This window comes from Mobula birostris, chromosome 6, assembly GCF_030028105.1.
Source record: "Mobula birostris isolate sMobBir1 chromosome 6, sMobBir1.hap1, whole genome shotgun sequence".
Classification (NCBI taxonomy): domain Eukaryota; kingdom Metazoa; phylum Chordata; class Chondrichthyes; order Myliobatiformes; family Myliobatidae; genus Mobula; species Mobula birostris.
The window spans coordinates 172,795,922-172,815,637 of record NC_092375.1 but is presented as its reverse complement, the minus strand read 5'-3'; the positions used below and the strand labels follow the sequence as shown (position 1 = coordinate 172,815,637).

At 43.5% G+C, this 19,716-nt stretch overlaps 2 protein-coding genes across 7 annotated transcripts in view; one reads left to right on the top strand and one right to left on the bottom strand.

Moving 5' to 3' along the window:
• dcaf17 (ddb1 and cul4 associated factor 17) overlaps positions 1-9,310 on the bottom strand; it is a 66,345-nt gene extending 57,035 nt beyond the window's left edge. Inside the window, exons 1-3 of one of the 3 annotated variants that reach the window (XM_072261929.1) lie at positions 9,142-9,310; positions 6,883-6,942; positions 3,170-3,396 (exon numbers count right to left, since the gene is read on the bottom strand). In XM_072261929.1, coding sequence (XP_072118030.1) covers positions 3,170-3,355 — 186 coding nt within the window. In that variant the 5' untranslated portion in view covers positions 3,356-3,396; positions 6,883-6,942; positions 9,142-9,310. Of the gene's footprint in view, positions 1-3,169; positions 3,397-6,870; positions 6,943-9,141 lie in introns of all 3 variants that reach the window. The other 2 variants (XM_072261928.1, XM_072261927.1) reach the window with 2 other exon arrangements.
• Positions 9,311-9,370: 60 nt separating this feature from the next.
• Positions 9,371-19,716, top strand: part of mettl8 (methyltransferase 8, methylcytidine) — a 69,486-nt gene continuing 59,140 nt past the window's right edge. For 2 of the 4 annotated variants that reach the window (XM_072261930.1, XM_072261934.1), the window contains exons 1-3: positions 9,371-9,449; positions 15,606-15,782; positions 17,225-17,316. In XM_072261930.1, the coding sequence (XP_072118031.1) occupies positions 15,622-15,782; positions 17,225-17,316 (253 nt within the window). In that variant the 5' untranslated portion in view covers positions 9,371-9,449; positions 15,606-15,621. Of the gene's footprint in view, positions 9,450-10,006; positions 10,049-15,582; positions 15,783-17,224; positions 17,317-19,716 lie in introns of those variants that run through there. The other 2 variants (XM_072261931.1, XM_072261932.1) reach the window with 2 other exon arrangements.

The window sequence follows — 19,716 nt, the reverse complement described above, 5'->3', positions numbered from 1 at the left end:
TCCAGAACCAGAGGCCACAGTTTAAGAATTAGGGGTAGGCCATTTGGAACGGAGTTGAGGAAAAACTTTTTCACCCAGGGAGTGGTGGATATATGGAATGCTCTGCCCCAGAAGGCTGAGGAGGCCAAGTCTCTGGATGCTTTCAAAAAAAAAGAGATGGATAGAGCTCTTAAAGATAGTGGAATCAAAGGTTATGGGTATAAGGCAGGAACTGGATACTGATAGTGGATGATCAGCCATGATCACAGTGAATGGCGGTGCTGGCTCAAAGGGCCGAATGGCCTACTCTTGCACCTATTGTCTATTGTCCTGCCCCACCAAACTCATTTCTGCATACCTCGACACGGTCTTATCCCCGCTTGTTCAATCCCTTCCTACCTATGTTCGTGACACTTCTCACACTCTGAATATTTTCAATGATTTTAAATTCCCTGGCCCCCACTGCTTTATTTTCACCATGGATGTCCAGTCCTTATATACTTCCATCCCCCACCAAGAAGGTCTCAAAGCTCTCGCTTCTTTTTGGATTCCAGACCTAACCAGTTCCCCTCTACCACCACTCTGCTCCATCGAGCGGAATTAGTCCTTACTCTTAATAATTTCTCCTTTGGCTCCTCCCACTTCCTCCAAACTAAAGGTGTAGCCACGGGCACCTGTATGGGTCCCAGCTATGCCTGCCTTTTTGTTGGCTTTGTGGAACAGTCCATGTTCCAAGCTTATACTGGTATCTGTCCCCCACTTTTCCTTCACTACATCGACGACTGCATTGGCGCTGCTTCCTGCACGCATGCTGAACTCATTGACTTAATTAACTTTTCCTCCAACTTTCACCCTGCCCTCAAATTTACCCGGTCCATTTCCGACACTTCCCTTCCCTTTCTTGATCTTTCTGTCTCTATCTCTGGAGACAGCTTATCTATTGATATCTACTATAAGCCTACGGACTCTCACAGCTACCTGGACTATTCCTCTTCTCAATGTCTCTTGCAAAAATGCCATCCCCTTCTCGCAATTCCTCCGTCTACGCTGCATCTGCTCTCAGGATGAGGCTCTTCATTCCAGGATGAAGGAGATGTCCTCCTTTTTTAAAGAAAGGGGCTTCCCTTCCTCCACCATCAACTCTGCTCTCAAATGCACCTCTACCATTTCACGCGCATCTGCTCTCACCCCATCCTCCCACCACCCCACTAGGAATAGGGTTCCCCTTGCCCTCACCTACCACCCCACCAGCCTCCTGGTCCAACATATAATTCTCCGTAATTTCCGCCACCTCCAACGGGATCTCACCACTAAGCACATCTTTCCCTCCCCCCACCTCTGCTTTCTACAGGGATCGCTCCCTATGCAACTCCCTTGTACATTCGTTCCCCGCATCCCTTCCCACCGATCTCCCTCTCGGCACTTATCTTTGTAAGTGGAAAAAGTGCTACACATGCTCTTACACTTCCTCCCTCACCACCATTCACGGCCCCAAACAGTCCTTCCAGGTGAGGCAACACTTCACCTGTGAGTCGGCTGGGGTGATATACTGCGGCCGGTGCTCCCGATGCAGCCTACTATATATTGGCGAGACCTGACACAGGCTGGGAAACCATTTCGCTGAACACCTACGCTCTGTCCGCCAGAGAAAGCAGGATTTCCCAGTGGCCACACATTTTAATTCCACCTCCCATTCCCATTCTGACATGTCTATCCATGGCCGCCTCTACTGTCAAGATGAAGCCACACTCAGGTTGCAGGAACACCTTATATTCCGTCTGGGTTGCCTCCAACCTGATGGCATGAACATCGACTTCTCTAACTTCCGTTAATGCCCCACCTCCCCTTCGTACCCCATCCATTATTTATTTATTATTAATTTTTTTTTCTCCTTTTTCTCCCTCAGTCTCTCTCACTATACTCCTTGCCCATCCTCTGGGCTTCCCCCCTCCCCCTTTCTTTCTCCCTAGGCCTCCCATCCCATGATCCTCTCACATCCCTTTTGCCAATCAACTGTTCAGCTCTTGGCTCCATCCTTCCCCCTCCTGTCTCTTATCATTTATTTCGGATCTCCCCCTCCCCCTCCCACTTTCAAATCTCCTACTATCTCTTCTTTCAATTCGTCCTGATGAAGTGTCTCGGCCCAAAACGTCCACTGTACCTCTTCCTATAGATGCTGCCTGGCCTGCTGCGTTCACCAGCAATTTTTATGTGTGCTGCTTGAAATTCCAGCATCTGCAGATTTCCTCGTGTTTACGTTTCAAGAATAATCAGCATCCTTTGGTGTTACTGCTTCGTATCTTCTATCCAGCAGTAGGGTAAGAAAAACTGGTCAGCCTAATTATGCCGTGTGGAAATGGAAGGCGGACATTATGGTCAAGAGATGACGCCAAATGTCGTCAGGAAGCGGCAAGGAGAGGGAGAGAACAAGAATCGGATGAGACCATGGCTGCACGACTCCAGGATCAAACAGTCAGGACAAATAAAGATGAGAGAAGAGACAGGGGATGAAAGGGCTGCACGTCTCCAGAATGACAACGAGCGACACAAGAATGGCGGATAAACCAGAAATGATGCCACCAAAAGTGTCTTTCATTAAAGGAAGAGCAGCTATGTTTGCATTGCTACACGTCGTTCTTCTTTAATAAACTACGGTTTTCTACTTCAGTTTCCAAAGCAAAGCGATACCAATAGCATTCAGGAAAATTTATGTTCATTCGGGTCACATCAGACTGCACTACCCTTCTCTCAAAGGGTGCCCCAACGGGTCACCTCGTTGTCTAGTTAAACATAAATTTGATACGTCTGATCTATTCCAATATCATTTACCGCCCCCCCCCCCTTACATCTTATTTCCAATATAATGTCTTAAATGTTAACAGTATCTCTGCTTTAATCAGCAGCTCCAGTAATGCATTCCACAGCCTAACCAACTCCTCTAGGTTATCAAAAATGTTTGAACTTTTTCTAAATTGCATGCATGTAATCTTGCATTCATGTTTCTAATTCTAAACTTACTTATAGGAAATGTGCTAAGTTCCTTTCTATTCTATGCTGGTCTCATAATTTAAGCACCTCTATAAAATAACTCAATCATTTTTTTTAACCTGAAAATATATAAACATGACCCACATAAGATTAAAAATTACATTATTAACATTACATGATTTACTTAAGATTTGACACTGACCTGACATACTAACTGACAGAGGATGGCCAAGTTTTTCCTGTGAATGGCACCAACTTCGTTCCCATACAAACCAAGAGATCTTGCAGTCAAGACACAACAGTTATTTACTTTCCTTAAACACGAAATGTTGGTTGACTTTCTTGTACCATACATTTTTATAGATGATGTATTTATTAAACTCTCCATGTTTGTTTGATCTTGAAATTACATTTTTGAAATTGGCATATCTGAAAATGGAAGAAAATGGAAAGTTAGTTGACCAGTGAATGATTTTAATGTGTGACATCCTGAAATGCTATAAAATATAAGGTTAATATATTTCAAGGTTACTATGGCAGCAAGTCATTATTATGCTAAATTTTAATTAAGTTCTCAGCTTCACAGATCCATATTTCCTATTAAGCAAATGTTAAAGTAATTGATGAAAAAAGGTAATATTAAATCAGATCCTAAATCAGTTTCCAAGACAATTCCATTATTACTATTGTACATTATATTGTGAATGCCCTTTGGGTACAAGAAACCCACAATAATACAGGTTCTATCACTTACAACGTTCCCATTTATAGCAGCGAACTGTCTACATTGTGCAAGTAATGTTTAGTACTATGCATGCTGGCTATTTTGGAAAGGTTTGGGCGTTACATCAGGAAAATGCATTTTGCTGTTGAAGCAAATGAAGATGGATACGTCCTCATGGTGTGACAAGGTGCTTCCTCAAACCTTGTGGGAAATTGCAGGGCTTGAGCAGAGATATTTAAAATGTCATTAGCCATGGGTGAGGTGCCGGAGGATTGGAGGATATCTGATGTTGTTCTGTTGGTTAAGAAAGGCTCCAACAATAAACCAGGAAATTACAGGCCATTGAGCCTGACATCAGTAGTGAATAGGTTATTGGAAGCTATTCTAAGGCAGAGGTCCCCAACCTTTTTTGCACCGCGGACCGGTTTAATATTGACAATATTCTTGCGGACCGGCCGACCCGGGGTGGGAGGGGGGGTGTTCAAGTCCAATAGTGCGTGACAGGGAATGGGGAAAGGTGCAGCTGACTCGTATTGTTTCATATCGCCAAATCATATCGCTTCCTCGCGGCCCAGTAGCACATGCTTTGCGGCCCGGTGGTTGGTGACCACTGTTCTAAGGGACCGGATATATAAGTATTTGGATAGACAGGAATTGATTAGAGATAGTCAATATGGCTTTGTATATGGCACATATTGTGCAAAAGTTTTAGGCACATATATATAGCTGGGGTGCCTAAGACTAGTAATTTTATATAGTCAATTGTACTGCTGCCGTACAAAAAAAACAAGTTTCACAGCACATGTGAGTGATGATAAATCTGATTCTGATGTGGAACTCTGTTATGGACTGAGATTGGCAAGGGGGTAGGGAGAGCGGAATCATGGTTGGGAAAAAGGGAAGGGTGAGTGGAAGGACTGGGAAGCACCAGAGAGATATTCCGTAATGATTAAGAAACCAGTTGTCTGGAATCAAATTCCCTTCCCTGGTGTCTCAGGGCTGAGTGTGACTGCATCCCCGCCAGCCCACGCCCCGGCACTCCTCCTCTTCCACCCGTCGAACACCCCTTCTGCAGCTCCACCCTCCACCATTCCTAACATCCTTTACTCCCACCAGATTTACAAACTCGCTCTCCGCTCCACATTGATAAATACTGCTCTGTGCAAATGTCTTGGGGCACCCTACCTAAATATATGTGCCTAAGACTTTTGCACAGTACTCTAAACAATCTTAAGAGCTTTTCGAGGAAGTCACCAGAAAGTTTGACAAAGGTTGGTCAAGAAGTTTCAGTCACTTGGCATTCAAGATGAGGTAGCAAATTGGACTAGACATCAGCTTCGAGAGAGAAGTCAGACAGTGGTAGTAGATGGTCACCTCTATGACAGGCAGCTTGTGATGAGTGGAGTGCCGCAGGGATCAATGCTGGGTCTGTTGTTGCTGTCATCTACATCAACGATCTGGATGGTAATGTGATACACTGGATCAGTAAGTTTGCAGTTGACAGCAAGATTGGTGTCCTAGTGGACAGCAAAGGCGGCTATCAAAGCTTGCAGCAGGATCTGTACCATCTGGAAAAGTTAGCTGAAAAGTGGCAGATGGGTTTTAAAGCAGACAAGTGTAAGACGTCATACTTACTTTGGGAGGACAAAAGGAGTAGGATTTACATGGTGAGCAGTAGGACACTGTGAAGTGCAGTAGAACAGATGGATCTAGAATACAGATCCATAATTCCTTGAAACTGGTGTCACAGGCAGATAGGGTCATACAAGTTCATGTTTATTGTCATCTGATTGTACGTGTGTACAACCAAACAAAACAACATTCTTCTGGACCACAGTGCACCCACAAAACGTATATCACACACTACAGGTAAAACAAAATATGACTACAAGTAAGATAAAATATAATTCAAAATGCATGTTGTGCATAGCACAGGTAAACAGTAGACAGTTTGCAGTCCTAGTGATGAGACCTTGGTGGTGGCAGGGTATTCATTAGTCTCACAGCCCAAGGGAATAAGCTGTTACCCAGTCTGGCAGTCCTAGTCTTGATGCTCCTGTACCTTCTTCCTGATGGTAATGGGTTAAAGAGATTATGGGATGGATGATAGGGATATTCAACAATGCTTTGTGTCCTTCATATACAATGCTCCTGGTAAACGTCGCAAATGGTGAGGAGGGCGAAATCGGTAATCTGAAAGAGAGCTTTTGGCACATTGGGCTTCATAAATCAAAATACTGGGGTGTTCTGTTGAAGTTGTATAAGATGCAAGGTGAGGCCTAATTTTGTGTAATGTGTGCAGTTTTGGTCAACTACCTACAGCAAGGATATCAACTGGTGCTGAAAATGGAGAAACCAGTCAAGAGGACCATCACTGTAAGGCCCAATGAGGCAATTTCTGTGCTCCAAAAGAGTTTTGAACAGACTAACTGGCAAATATTCGAGGCTGCCACAAACAACGACATAGACCTCAAGGAATATGCCTCATCTATCATTGGCTACATCATTAAGTGTGTAGACGAGATCGGTACCTCAAGGACAGTCATCTCACAGCCCAACCAGAAGCCCTGGCTGAACACAGAGGTGTGCACCCTACCGCCTTCAAGTCTGGTGACAGAACAGCTCTCAGAGTAGCCAGAAGAAATCTCGTCTTAGGCATCAAGAGGGCAAAGGCCAGCTACACACAAAAAATTTAGGGGCACCTGTCTGATAACAATCCCCAGCGTATGTGGCTGGGAATCATGGGCATTACAGATTATGCAAGGAGAAAAAGCAAACACCGTACCAGTGATACCTCCCTCCCTGATGCTCTAAACAACTTTTATGCACGCTTTAAGGCATGCAACACAATGCCAGCCATGAAAGCTCACACGTGAGCAGCCACTCTCTGCAGCCGACGTGAGAAAGACTCCTCAGAGTCAACCCCTGTACGTTTACTGGGCCAGATAATACCCCAGGCCATGTACTCAGGGACTGTGCACACCAGCTCACTGATATCTTCAACATTATATTCATCCAGGCTGCTGTCACCACATGCTTCAAATCAGCCACCATCATCCCCGTACCAAAGATCTCTACACCTACACAACTAAATGACTACTGCCCCACCGCACTGTTTTGAAGGGCTGATAATTATGGCATATATCAAAATCCCCTTTCCTACCACGTTGGACACTCACCAATATACTTACCGACAGTACTGCTCTATGATGGATGATATAGCATCTGTTATTCACCTGGCCATGACACACCTAGAAAACAAGGACACTTATATCAAAAAGCTGCTTTAGATTTCAGTTCGGCACTATCATCCCACAGACCTTGGTGAACAAACTCCTACTCCTTGGTCTAAGTATACCACTGTTCAATTGGGTGTTGGACTTCCTAACCATTTGACCTCAGATAGTCAGGATACACAACTGTTCCTCCCTCCTCATCACCCTCAACATGAGTGCTGCCCCCCAGGTCTGTGTGCTGAGCCCATTGCTGTACACTCTATTCTGACGTGACCACACAGCCAAACACCCAAGCAATCACATTGTCAAGTTCACTGACAGCACGACAGTGGTGAGGCTCGTCACCAACAATGATGAGCTGGCCTACAGAGAGGAGGTGGAAGAGCTCAAGGCATGGTGTCGGGCAAATAACCTCTTCCTTAATGTCAACAAGACAAGGGAGACGGTTATCAGCTTCAGGAGAACTCACACCACTCTTTACATCGGTGACACAACAGAGGAAACTGCAAACAGTTTCAAACTCCTGGGAGTGCATATCACACACAACCTCTCATGGTCCCAGAACACATCCTACACAGTCAAGGAAGTTCACCAAAGCCTCTACTTTGAGGAGACCAAAGAGAGCTGGACTTTGCATATCTATACTCACAGATATGCAGTAGAGGGCATCCTACCAAGCTGCATCACTGTTTGATACAGAAACTGCTCTGCGATGGACAGGAAGACTCTAACTAGGTAGTCAAATCTGCCCAACGCATCACTGGCACCAGCCTATCTGCCATCAAGGATGTATATACAGAAAGGTGCAGGAAAAATGCCAGTAATATCATGAAGGTTCCCTCCCATCCTGCTCACCGACTGTTTGTCCCACTTCCATCAGGAAGGAGGCTATGTATCATCCACGCCGGGATCATCAGACTCAAAAACAGTTACTTTCCCAAGTAGTAAGGCTGATCAACACCTCCACCCACTAACTCCACTGACACTTTAGTATTTCCTATTAACTATCTTATGTACAGCCTAGCATCACCTTATGGACATACAATTAATCAATGTATATAAGCTATCTTATGTATATATATTTATTATTATTGTACTCTTTATCTTTCATTTTTTGTGCTGCATCAGATCCGGAGTAACAATCATTTCATTCTCCTTTACACCTGTGCAGAGGAAAGGACATCAAACAGTATTCAATCTTAAATATGATTGGAAAAGTGCAGAGAAAACTCACAAGACTTTGCTTGGACTTGAGGAACTGAGGTTATAGGGAAAATTGAACAGATTAGGGCTTTACTCCCTGGAGCATTGGAAAATGAGGGGGGTTTTGATAGAGGTATACAAAAGTATAAGGGGTATAGATAGGGTAAATGCAAGCAGGCTTTTTCCACTTAGTTTAGGTGAGACTTATCGCCGCAGAAATGGAGAAAAACTTTTCCTCGGCTCTCATTTAAGGCCTCCAATTTTCGGCAGCTATTTTAAAGAAATTAGGTTCTTTCGTACTAACGCAGGAAAAGGCTGGAGGAACTCAAGATTGATCTGGCAACATCTACAGAGGGACATGGATATCAGTAAATAAGATTTTATAATTTTGATCGAGATTTCGTACCATGAACGATATCGTTTGTATTGTGTATCAGTCTCCGGTAAGAAAGCTCGATCATTATTATAATACCTAACCTACTGATACGGCTAATAATGTACACTCTGTTCAGAATAACCCTGGTCATTATTAAGAATAACCCTGGACAGGACGCGCTCCTGGGATTCAGTCTTTCGGCAACGAAAGATGAATGTTTTTGTGCTCCACGTCCCAGAAACCACTGCTCCGACCGCACTCCGCCCTGACATTTCTGCTACCAAATTCAATTCCATAGTTTGCATTTGTAAGTATGATCAACTTTTCTTTCGAGTTCTGACGCTGTGATCGGGAGACCGGGTAAGATATGACCTGAGTTTGTGTACCGCGTTGATGCATTTAAAGACAACAGACATGTAAACCATAACACACACATCTCTATAATTCCGTATTCAAAGCTCTGATCAAACTTAATTGCAACAATATTTAAATTTTGTTTCATCGTTTTTCTAGAAGATGCATTCCCAATCGTTATTATATATCAAAACAAGCATAAACACGAGCTAAGTTTAATTTAAAAACAATATGCATTGTAATAATTATTTCGGGCATTTGAATGGACGTATAATTCATACCGCCATCAAAAGGAGGAGATAGATGATAAATCCCTCTTGCTCCCTCAGCTTCGAAAGCCACTTTGTCTGAGCAAGAGCTGCTCGGGAGAAAACCGGCTACTCCCGCCACTTCATTCGCTCGGTGGAGGCGTCGTCAGGCCGCGCCTCGCAGAGTTTGCTGGGACTTGTAGTTTTTTCTCTCGCAGCGCCGCGGGGACAGAAAATCCCATCCGCTCTCATTTCCGCGCGGCGCCGCCGCCGTCATTGTGGTTCCAGGTGACTCCAGTTTACTGCCGGAGCAGCGCTCCCGCCTGTTCCACTTAGTCACTGTAAGTGAACGGGTGATATGTCCGTGATGCCAACATTGGGCTCTGAGGGCCACGTTTAGGAGGGAGGGGGGCTGCAGTCCTGAGGCAATGGCGTTTAATTACCTCATGTTGTGCACCGCCAGTTCAGCACTCCGATTCTGGAGCGCAGATAGGACATCTGGGATTAGTCTTAATTGTTAACTGACCTGTATACTGCAATATACCAATAATTCAGGCCTTTAAAAATATGATCAACTGAGCTTTGGGGGTCCTGACGCTGACGTGTGAAGACGGGGCTGGGATTGCACATGCCAGTACCCATAGATCTGTTGTTGACGAACAAATAATCTCCACGCTGATCCATCAACACAGGCGCACCAGCTTTTTCGCTGCGCTACCCTCTCTGGACTTAGGAGTAGCAAAGCACAGCTTCAATACCATCCACAAATTCACCAATAATACCATTGTAGGTAGAATCACGGATGGTGATGAGGCAGTGTGCCAGAGCAAGCTAGTCAATTAATTGAATTTAATCATCGTAACGACCTTGTGCTCAATATCAAAGAAACCAAGGAACTTGCTGTGGATATTAGGAAGAGGAAATCAGATAAACATGAAAGGTAAGTGGAGGGAAGGATGAGCAGCCTCAAGTCAACAGTTTGGAGGACCTATCTATCCTGAGCCCAGCATATTGATGCAACCATAAAGAAGACATGCCTGGGCCTCGACTTTGTTAGATGTTTAAGGAGATTGGGCATGTCATTGAAGACGCTGACGATTTCTACAGTGGAACACAATATGACTGGTTACACAAGGCTACAAAAAGTGGAGGACTTAGTCCATTTGTTCCCCAATATAGCTCTTCCACCATTAAGGACATCTAAAGAGGTGGTGTCTCAAGAAGGTGGCAACCTTCTTTAGGCACACCAACATCAGTTGGCCAGGGTCTTCACAGACATTTTAAATCTGTTCCTGGCCCAGGCAGTTGTCCCCACAAGCTTCAAGATCGCCACCATCATGCCAGTGCTGAAGCATTCCACTGCCACGGGCCTGAATGACTTATGCCCAGTTGCACTCTACCCCCATCATTGCAAAGTGCTTTGAGAGACTGGTTCTATCACATCTGAAATCCTGTCTGCCCACTACCCTGGACCCCCATCAGTTTGCCTATCGCACCAACAGGTCAACAGAGGACGCTATCTCCACAGCACTTCAATCTGCCCTGACTCAGCTGGACAGTGCCAATACGTCAGAATGTTGTTCATTGACTTTAGTTTGCCATTCAGTACTGTGATTCCCTCCAAGCTGATCGCCAAACTTTGCCAGCTTGGTATCAGCTCATCCCTCTGCAATTGGACCTTGGACTTTCTGACTAACAGACCCCAATCAGTTAAGTTAGAAAACCTCTCCTCCTCCACTCTCACCCTGAACACCAGTCTGCCTCCAGGCTGTGTGCTGAGCCCTCTTCTGTACTCCCTTTTCACCTATGACTGCATTCCTGTACAGGGTTCTAACTCCATAATCAAGTTCGCAGACGACACCACGGTGGTTGGTCTGATCAGAGGGGATGACGAGATGGCCTACAGGGACGAGGTCCAGCACCTGGCCACGTGGTGTGCCGATAACAACCTGGCCCTTAACACCCAGAAGACCAAGGAGATCATTGTGGACTTCAAACATGCCAAGAGTCACACTCACGTCCCCACCTACATCAACGGAGCTGCAGTGGAGCGTGTATCAAGCTTCATATTCCTTGGTGTCCACATTTCTGAGGATCTCACCCGGTCCCTGAACTCCTCCATCCTGATCAAAAAGGCGCAACGGCGCCTTTATTTCCTGCGGAGCTTCAAGAAAGCTCACCTCTGTCCCAGGATACTGACGGACTTTTACCACTGTACCATTGAGAGCATACTCACCACTGCATCTCTGTGGTATGGCAATTGTCCCGTATCAGACCGCAAAGCACTCCAGCGTGTGGGGAAAACTGCCCAGCGGATTATTGGCACCCAATTGCACACCATTGAGAACATCTACCATAAACGCTGCCTGGGCAGGGCAAAAAGCGTCATCAAGGATGCATCTCACCCTAACGATGGACTTTCTACTCTCCCATCCGGTAGGCGCTACAGGAGCCTCTGCTCCCACACTAACAGGCACAGGAAGAGCTTCTTCCCTGAGGCTGTGACCCTGCTGAACCTCACATCACAGTGCTAAGCAGTATTGCACCCATATTGTACTGTCTCAGTACTTTTATATTTGTGTGCTGTAGCACTTACTTTTTATTCGCAGTTATTTTGTAAATAACACTATGCATTTCTGGTTAGATGCTAACTGCATTTCACTGGCTTTGTATCTGTACTCAGCACAATGACAATAAAGTTGAGTCTAATTTAATCTAATATTGGTCATGCCTTCTTCTCAATGCTGTCCAGCAACAGCTTCTTCCTAGCCGCCATCAGATTCTTGAACCGACCTGAAAAACCTTAACATTGCCTTGGATCATTTTTTTTTCTCTCTTTCAATCTTGCACTAGTATCGTGTTTGTTTTATTTATTTGTGCTCACATGTAGGTTATGTATAATCATGTTGATATAAGTTTATGTTAAATTTATGTTTGTCCTCATCTTATAAGCTACTGTGCTGTTGCAGCTTCAGAAAACCTAATTTTCATGGCATTTCTACCCAGTCTATATATGCCCAGGACAACAACACCCCTGGTTTGACTTCTCCGATCTCTGTGTCTGTCAACATTGACTTGCCAAATAACTTGCCTATCTGTGATTAAGTTTGAAACATAACTATCCAGAGAAAGTGCTACTTTAGAATCAGAATCAGGTTTATTATCACTGGCATGTGTTGTGAAATTTGTTAACTTAGCAGCAGCAGTTCAATGCAATACATAATATAAAAAAAATAAGTAAATCAATTACAGTGTATGTATATTAAATAGCTTAAAATCGAGCAAAATACAGAAATAATATAAAAAAAGTGAGGTAGTGTTCACAGGTTCAATGTCCATTTAGCAATTGGGTGGCAGAGGGGAAGAAGCTGTTTCTGAATTGCTGAGTGTGTGCCTTCAGGCTTCTGTACCTCCTACCTGATGGTAACAGTGAGAAAATAGTCATAGTCATAGTCATACTTTATTGATCCCGAGGGAAATTGGTTTTCGTTACAGTTGCACCAACCAAGAATAGAGTATAAATAAAGCAATATAAAACCATAAATAATTAAATAGTAATATGTAAATGCCAGGAAATAAGTCCAGGACCAGCCTATTGGCTCAGGGCATGCCCTGGGTGCTGGAGGTCCTCAATAATAGATGCTGCCTTTCTGAGACACCACTCCTTGTCCTGGGTACTTCGTAGGCTAGTACCCAAGAAGGAACCATATAGGGAAACCCACTTGCCCACTTTCTGCATAGTCGCAGCAGCCATTCAGTCTAACCAAAGGTGGAATTGTTTGTCCTTTACATGTTGTTTGCGATTGCAACACACTGCTGGTTATCAAGAATATCACGTACTACAGATTTACCCCATCAGTGAGTTGCTCAGTAGCGATGGAGCTGGACTTGGTGTGGACCGTTTTGCTGCCTGCGTCAGAGTTGATGTGTGGTTGAATAAATGGAGCAAGTGATTGTCTTATGATTGCAAGACTCTGTTGGACATTGGTAATGTAGAGCGCTGCAAGTCAGGTTCACTGGTGTATTGATAAGACTGACGGCAGGAGAGTTCCGTGGCCTTAATTGTAACACGGATTAGGCCTCAAGCCACGGGGTCACCCAGGGAAGAGATGCTGAAGGCGATGTGGGAGAGAGCAGAGGGCACAGCAGGCATATGAAGTACGTGCAGGTTGGAGGCTGGCCTCTCCTGTCAGTGCTGCCCTCAGTGTCTTCTGTGGAGGACAAGCTTGATCGCATTTGTCTGTGGACTGCTGCTGGCTTGTTCTTAGCAACATCCAGGCAACATACAGGTCATAACACTCATGGACCTGGTCTATATGTGGCTTGCAATGTAGGACTGTTGATACTGTGTTTCGCCCCTGGACCCCAGACAAACATATTTCATTTGGCAGTATTCATGGGGATTCATTTATGGTTGAATGACAAGCAAATTTGAACTTGAATGTGACTACAAGGAGAACATGCAACTTCCATAGAAGGTCAGAAATGCTGGAGCTGTGAGCCAACATCATTCTGCTGATTTACCAGGCCATCCTTTTAGTAAAGAATGGACTAAGATAATGCTTTAGCTTTGATTGTTTTTTTTTTCCTTTGATTAGGTAGTTGATTCATTGCTCTATTTTTCCACCTTAGAGATACGAATGACTGTATAGATGCAAATGTTCAGAAGGTTTTGTCTGTCTTGAAAACAGGCACCTGTTGATCAATATCCCTCTTCATAAACTTGTGACTGTCTTCTGTCCGGAATATTCCTCGTAAATGATGCCATGATCAGTTAAGGCTCAGGGTCAAATTGATGTTTCCCAACTAACATTTTTCAACCATCTGCGCATGTGTGTTCCTGTTTATTTTACGTTTCTAGGATTGGTAACATAAAGTACGCCAAATGTTTGTTATCTCTTGTCACATCCCCATTCTCAACTACCATTTATTTACTAGACCAGGGGTAGGTAACCTCCAGCCAGATCCGGCCCGTGAGCAAATATTGAGATACTATGCTTATCCGACCCGCGAGCAATTTTTCCTCATTCTGAGTGTTTCACACGACCACACTGATGGACATGCATGGCGTCTTGTTACACTGGCCCCAGGTTCTGTTTTGTTCCAAATCAAACACTGGTATATACGAATGACGGGAAGGCAGACTACCTTATGAATATACATTAGATACTCTCCGTGCACACACAGGTTTTCAGATGGGATCGTTCAAATTTGTGAACAGGAACGACGTCACTGTGTTTTAACAAGAAATCCACGCTAATATCCAGATATTATTTACATGTGCTACGATACTTGTTGAATAACTCGCGTTTCGAAATAAAATCAAAGAAAAAAATTCCAACGGCAATGAATGCAAAACGCAGGAAGGTAGACGCCGAGTGCCGAAAAAGCAGTGAAAATGAAGGAAGTACCCATGCCAGCTACGAAGTCTCAAAACGTATTGCAGAAAAGATGAAGCCTTTTACAAATGGAGAGTTTGTCAAAGAACGTTTACTGGCAGTAGTGGTTATTGTTTGTCCTGAAAAGAAATCGTTATTTGCATCTATCAGACTGTCAGCAAGAACGATCACACGGCGAGCTGAAGAAATGTCAGCAGATGTTAAAAGTTATTTAAGAGATGCCTGCAACGAATTGCATTTTTTTCAATTGCACCTGATGAGAGTACAGACTTGAGAGACACTGCTCAACTTGCAGTGTTTATGCGAGGAGTGACCTCGACTTTTCAAATTTAATGAAGAGTTTATTCAATTAATTCCTATGAAGGACACAGTTACTGGAGCAGACATTTTTGAGGCTTTGCTGAAAATTATGTCAGAAATGAAACTTAATGTGTCGAAGCTAATTGGCATCACAACTGATGGGGCACCAGCAATGGTGGGACAGAAAAACTAAACTGAGATCTTTGATTACTAATTGGCATCTTTGGTTAAGCACAAATGATTTTCTAGCATGTATTATTCATTAATTTGAGGCAAAACATAATTAGATGTACTTAAATGGATAATTCCCATATTTCAAGTTTTTTTATGGCATTTATCTGGCCCACCGTCCGCTCATTAATACGCGATCTGGCCCACAGAGGCAAAAAGGTTGCCGGCCCCTGTACTAGACCATGCCTTGCGGTTCTAGGTTGGTCTTCCCTTCTCTATTACATTTTGATTGGAGCTAAGCTCGCTAAAGTGCCTCTTGCTAAAGCTTTGAAACAGCCATTATGTTATTGATCAAGGAATAATCCTAGAATGGATTATTTGAAACTCTGTACGAATAAAACAAGTTACTTACCAGTTCTTACCTCTACCTATAGTATTTCCTTGTATGCATAAGCTGTCTAAATATAAGAGAAGAATCCTCACCTGCGCATCATCTAATTCTGTGGACAAAATGAAAGAATGCTTTCCCATTCTTAATTTTGCTTATGTTTCTCCTGAACATTATAGCTATTAATCAAAGTATTATAATATATTTTTATTTAAGTACGTAATTATTTTTCTCTGGAGGAGACATCTCATCAATATGAAGAGGAGGCCACACTCGGCATTGGTTCACATGGTGTCCATGACATTCCTGAGGAAGCCTGACTTGCAGTGCAGATTTCAAACTACTCGACGACCAACTGCTCCTCTTGGTTCCCGAATTTTATCTGATCCCAGCAGAGTGTTTGAACACAATATGTGGTAAGACGAAGTGTCTCAAACCAGACTACATTGTTGTTGCTTACATAAAATTGTCTCATAAAAGTATTATTTTAAAATTGTTTATAACTATTCAGTTTTTCTCATCACATAAAAAGATAGATGACTTTTCCTGATATGATTCCTTGGATTTCATATTGCACTTTTTTCTTAGTTAAAAGGTTCAGTAGAGACACATATGGTAATAAAGTGTGATAGTAGAGCATTTAAATCAGAACACTCATAAGTGTAGTTTAATTTGTTATACTTATGGGGGTAGACTGGTCTAAAATTTCACACGGCTGTTTAATTTTCCCTGTTTCTATGTTTTTATTACTTATCCTTCCTTCAATGTGTAAAAAACTTTGACAAAAGAAGAAAGATGATAATGTTTCCCCTCCCCTCTTCTATTCCCCACTCTGGCCTCTTACCTCTTCTCGCCTGCCTATCACCTCCCTCTGGGTCCCCTCCTCCTTCCCTTTCTTCTATGGTAAACTCCCCTCTCCTATCAGATCCCTTTCTCTCCAGCCCTTTACTTTTCCGACCCGCATGGCTTCACTTATCATCTTCAAGCTATCCTCTTTCAAGCTATCCTCTTTCCCCTCCACCCACCTTTTTATTTTGATGTCTTCCCCTTTCCTTTTCAGTCACTATGAAGGGTCTCAGCCCAAAATGTCGACTGTTTATTCATTTCCATAGATGTGCTTGTTTTGCTGAGTTTCTCCAGCATTTTGTGTATGTTGCTGTGGAAAAATATTTAAAGTTTTACTCCATTCCCACTAATAATGCAGAATAATCACTGCGAATTTAAATAGCCTGTTAGTAATCCGTCCATAGTTAGTAATGGTTCCTTAAGGTTGTCATGGCCGGGGATGGTGATAAGTTCCCAACAACTATTAAATGTTTCCAAAGACATCTGTCTCGAATAGCCTCTGACAACCAAGTACAACTCTTGGCTTCACGTGTGGCTTAGCAACTAAGCCCGATGGATCTACTTCTACTGTCAGGAGAAGGGGCAGAGGTGGGTTACTAGGGCCTTAAAACTATTTGCTTTGGGCAGATGGGGCTCATTGGCTGTGGTTGGTAGCTTATCTAGAATAAGGTAAACTCTGATCTCAAACCTTTGCTGCCTTGTGGCTATACCCAGTCATGGGGAAGGCTTCAGGAGTAAACCCCAAGGAAAAGTCTAGAGCTGGAGTCCCTAAGGCAGTCCTACTTTGAGTTGAACGCTGACTGGCAACTCCTGTGATGCTGTGGGTGCCAAACTGTATCAATCTCTGCCATTCCTTCAGATTCATTAGCTGCATGGAGGGAGGGAACTTGCTACATGGGCAACACTTGCTCTCCATTTCGTATTGCCCTGGTTTGCATACTGGCTTGTATATCAATGAGATAGGTCGGATGCAACATCTATGGCCAACCTAATAATTAACCTTTCTGTTCAGGGATCACATCCAATGGACTCCAGAGCAGGAAGATCTTGCTAGACAGAAAGCAGAAGAAAATTCTAGTGTTAAACTCTCGATGGAAGAACAAGGTAAACTGTTTTATTTGAAATTTGAGTTTTTTTTGGATGATGTACTAAGTGGAAGATATTAGTTCTGTAATAACTAAAATGATCTTAGATGTGAAAAAATGTGTTTTTGATTTCCTAATTCATTACAAGAACAGGTTTCTTTGGCTCTAACAGTGTAAAAGTTGAATTATCTCAATGAAAATGACCATATGAGTAGCCCTTCTGCCATTAAAGACCATTTCAGTATGAATACTCCTTGCAGATTTTCTAGCATGGTGCTGGGATGCAAAACTCAAGTTAGCAAGTAAAACTATTTCAGTGTACTGTACTCGCAGAGGATTAAAGGACTTCTAATATTATACTGCAAAAGCAGCCTCCAATATCTAAGTGCATAACGCACGTGTTACTGCTCAATCTCACATGGGAATACATCACTTGGCTCTCTAGGATTGAAGGAATACTGTCTACAGGTTTGGTTCAATAGAACTTAAGGACCGCTAATTGGTTAAAATGCAGGAAATGGTAGAACATGGACAAATCTGGATAGGGTGGGAAAAGCAGCTTGCATCTTGCTTGCCTTCAGCTGTCAGGCCATTGAAAGTAAAAGCTGGGAAATCATGATGCATTGTGTGCAGTTCAGGTTGCCTCATTACAGGAAGGTTTTAGAGAGGTGCAGATGAGATTCACCACAAGGATGCCTGAATTGGAGAGTATTTACTCTAAGGAGAGGTTGGACAAACTTTGCTTTAACTTTTGTATTGGACAAATTATTGGGAACGAATTCCAGACAACACTTTCACTTGGGGAGACAAGGTAATCAGGTAAATTGAGCCTGTCTGACTAGTTTGATTAATTTTAAAAATCTAGAACAGCACAGCACAGGAACCCGCCCTGTGCTATACATATAAGCACCAATCATGATGGCAATCTAAACTAATTTCACCTGCCTGTACTTGGCCACTATCTCTATTCTTGTCTATACATGTGTCTGTCTCAATGTCTATTAACGGTTGTTATTATAACTGCTTCTACACCACCCCTGCCAGTGCTTTCCAAGCACCTAATATCTCTGTGTAATAAAAAAGCTTGCATTACTATTCTCCTTTAAGCTCCCATTACCTTAAACCTTTGCTCTTGAGTATTTGACATTTCTATCCCAGGAAAAAACACTATCTATCTGTCTCTCAGATTTTACTATATATACTTGCATCATGTCACCCTTCAGTCTCTCACACTCCAGAGAAAACAATCTGAATTTGTCCAACCTCTCCTTAGGACGAATACTGTCCCACGGCCACACTTTGGTAAGTCTGATTACCTAACTGTACTTATACTCCCCAAGTATCAGCAGAGATTGAAGACTGCAGCATCCGTAGTGAACACCAAGAAGCTATGGACATGGAGCCACAGGAGTGCTGACAGGACTGCTTTGAATCAGTCGACTGGACTGTGTTCAGGGAGTCATCTTTGAGCCTGGATGAGTATGCACAATTGTCACCTTCATTAAAACCTGTGTGGATGTGTGTGTGCCTACAAGAACTTACTGTACATTCCCAAGTGAAAAGCCGTGGATAAACCAGGCATTTCATAATCTGTTGAGGGCTAGATCTGGGGCACTTAAGGTGTGACAATCTAGGTCTGTATAAGAAAACCAGGTATGACTTGCAAAGGGCTATTTCAAGAGCCAAGAAACAATTTGGGAGAGGTTAGAGGTGACATCGGATGCACGTCAACTCTGGCAGGGTTTGTAGGCCATTACTTCCTACAAAGCAAAACCCAACATTATGAATAGCAGTGATGCTTCACTACCAGACAAGTTTTAATGTCTTTTATGCTCACTTTGCAAGGGAGAATAAAACCACAGCTACGAGGATCCCTGCAGCATCTGATGACCCTCTGATACCTGTCTCGGAGGCCAGCATCAGACTGTCTTTCAAAAGGGTGAACCCTTGCAAGGCGGCAGGGCCCGATGAAGTACCTGGTAAGCCTCTGAAAACCTGTGTGAACCAACTGGCAGGGGTATTCAAAGACATTTTCAATCTCTCACTGCTACAGTCGGAATTTCCCACCTGCTTCAAAAGGGCAACAATTATACGATTGCCCAAGAAGGGCACCATGAGCTACCCCACCGACTATCATCCAGTAGCCCTCCCATCCATGCAATGCAACGCTTAGGGAGCTGGACCCACTTGAATTTGCCTATTGCCACAATAGGTCTGCAGCGGGATGTGATCTCAATGACTCTTCATGCAGCCTTGGATCACCTGGAAAATGCAAATACCCATGTCAAGATGCTATTTATTGACTATAGTTCAGCAATTAACACCATCATTCTGACAGTCCTGATCGAAAAGCTACAGAGTTTAGGCCTCTGTACCTCCCTCTGCAACTAGATGCTCGACTTCCTAACTGGAAGACCAT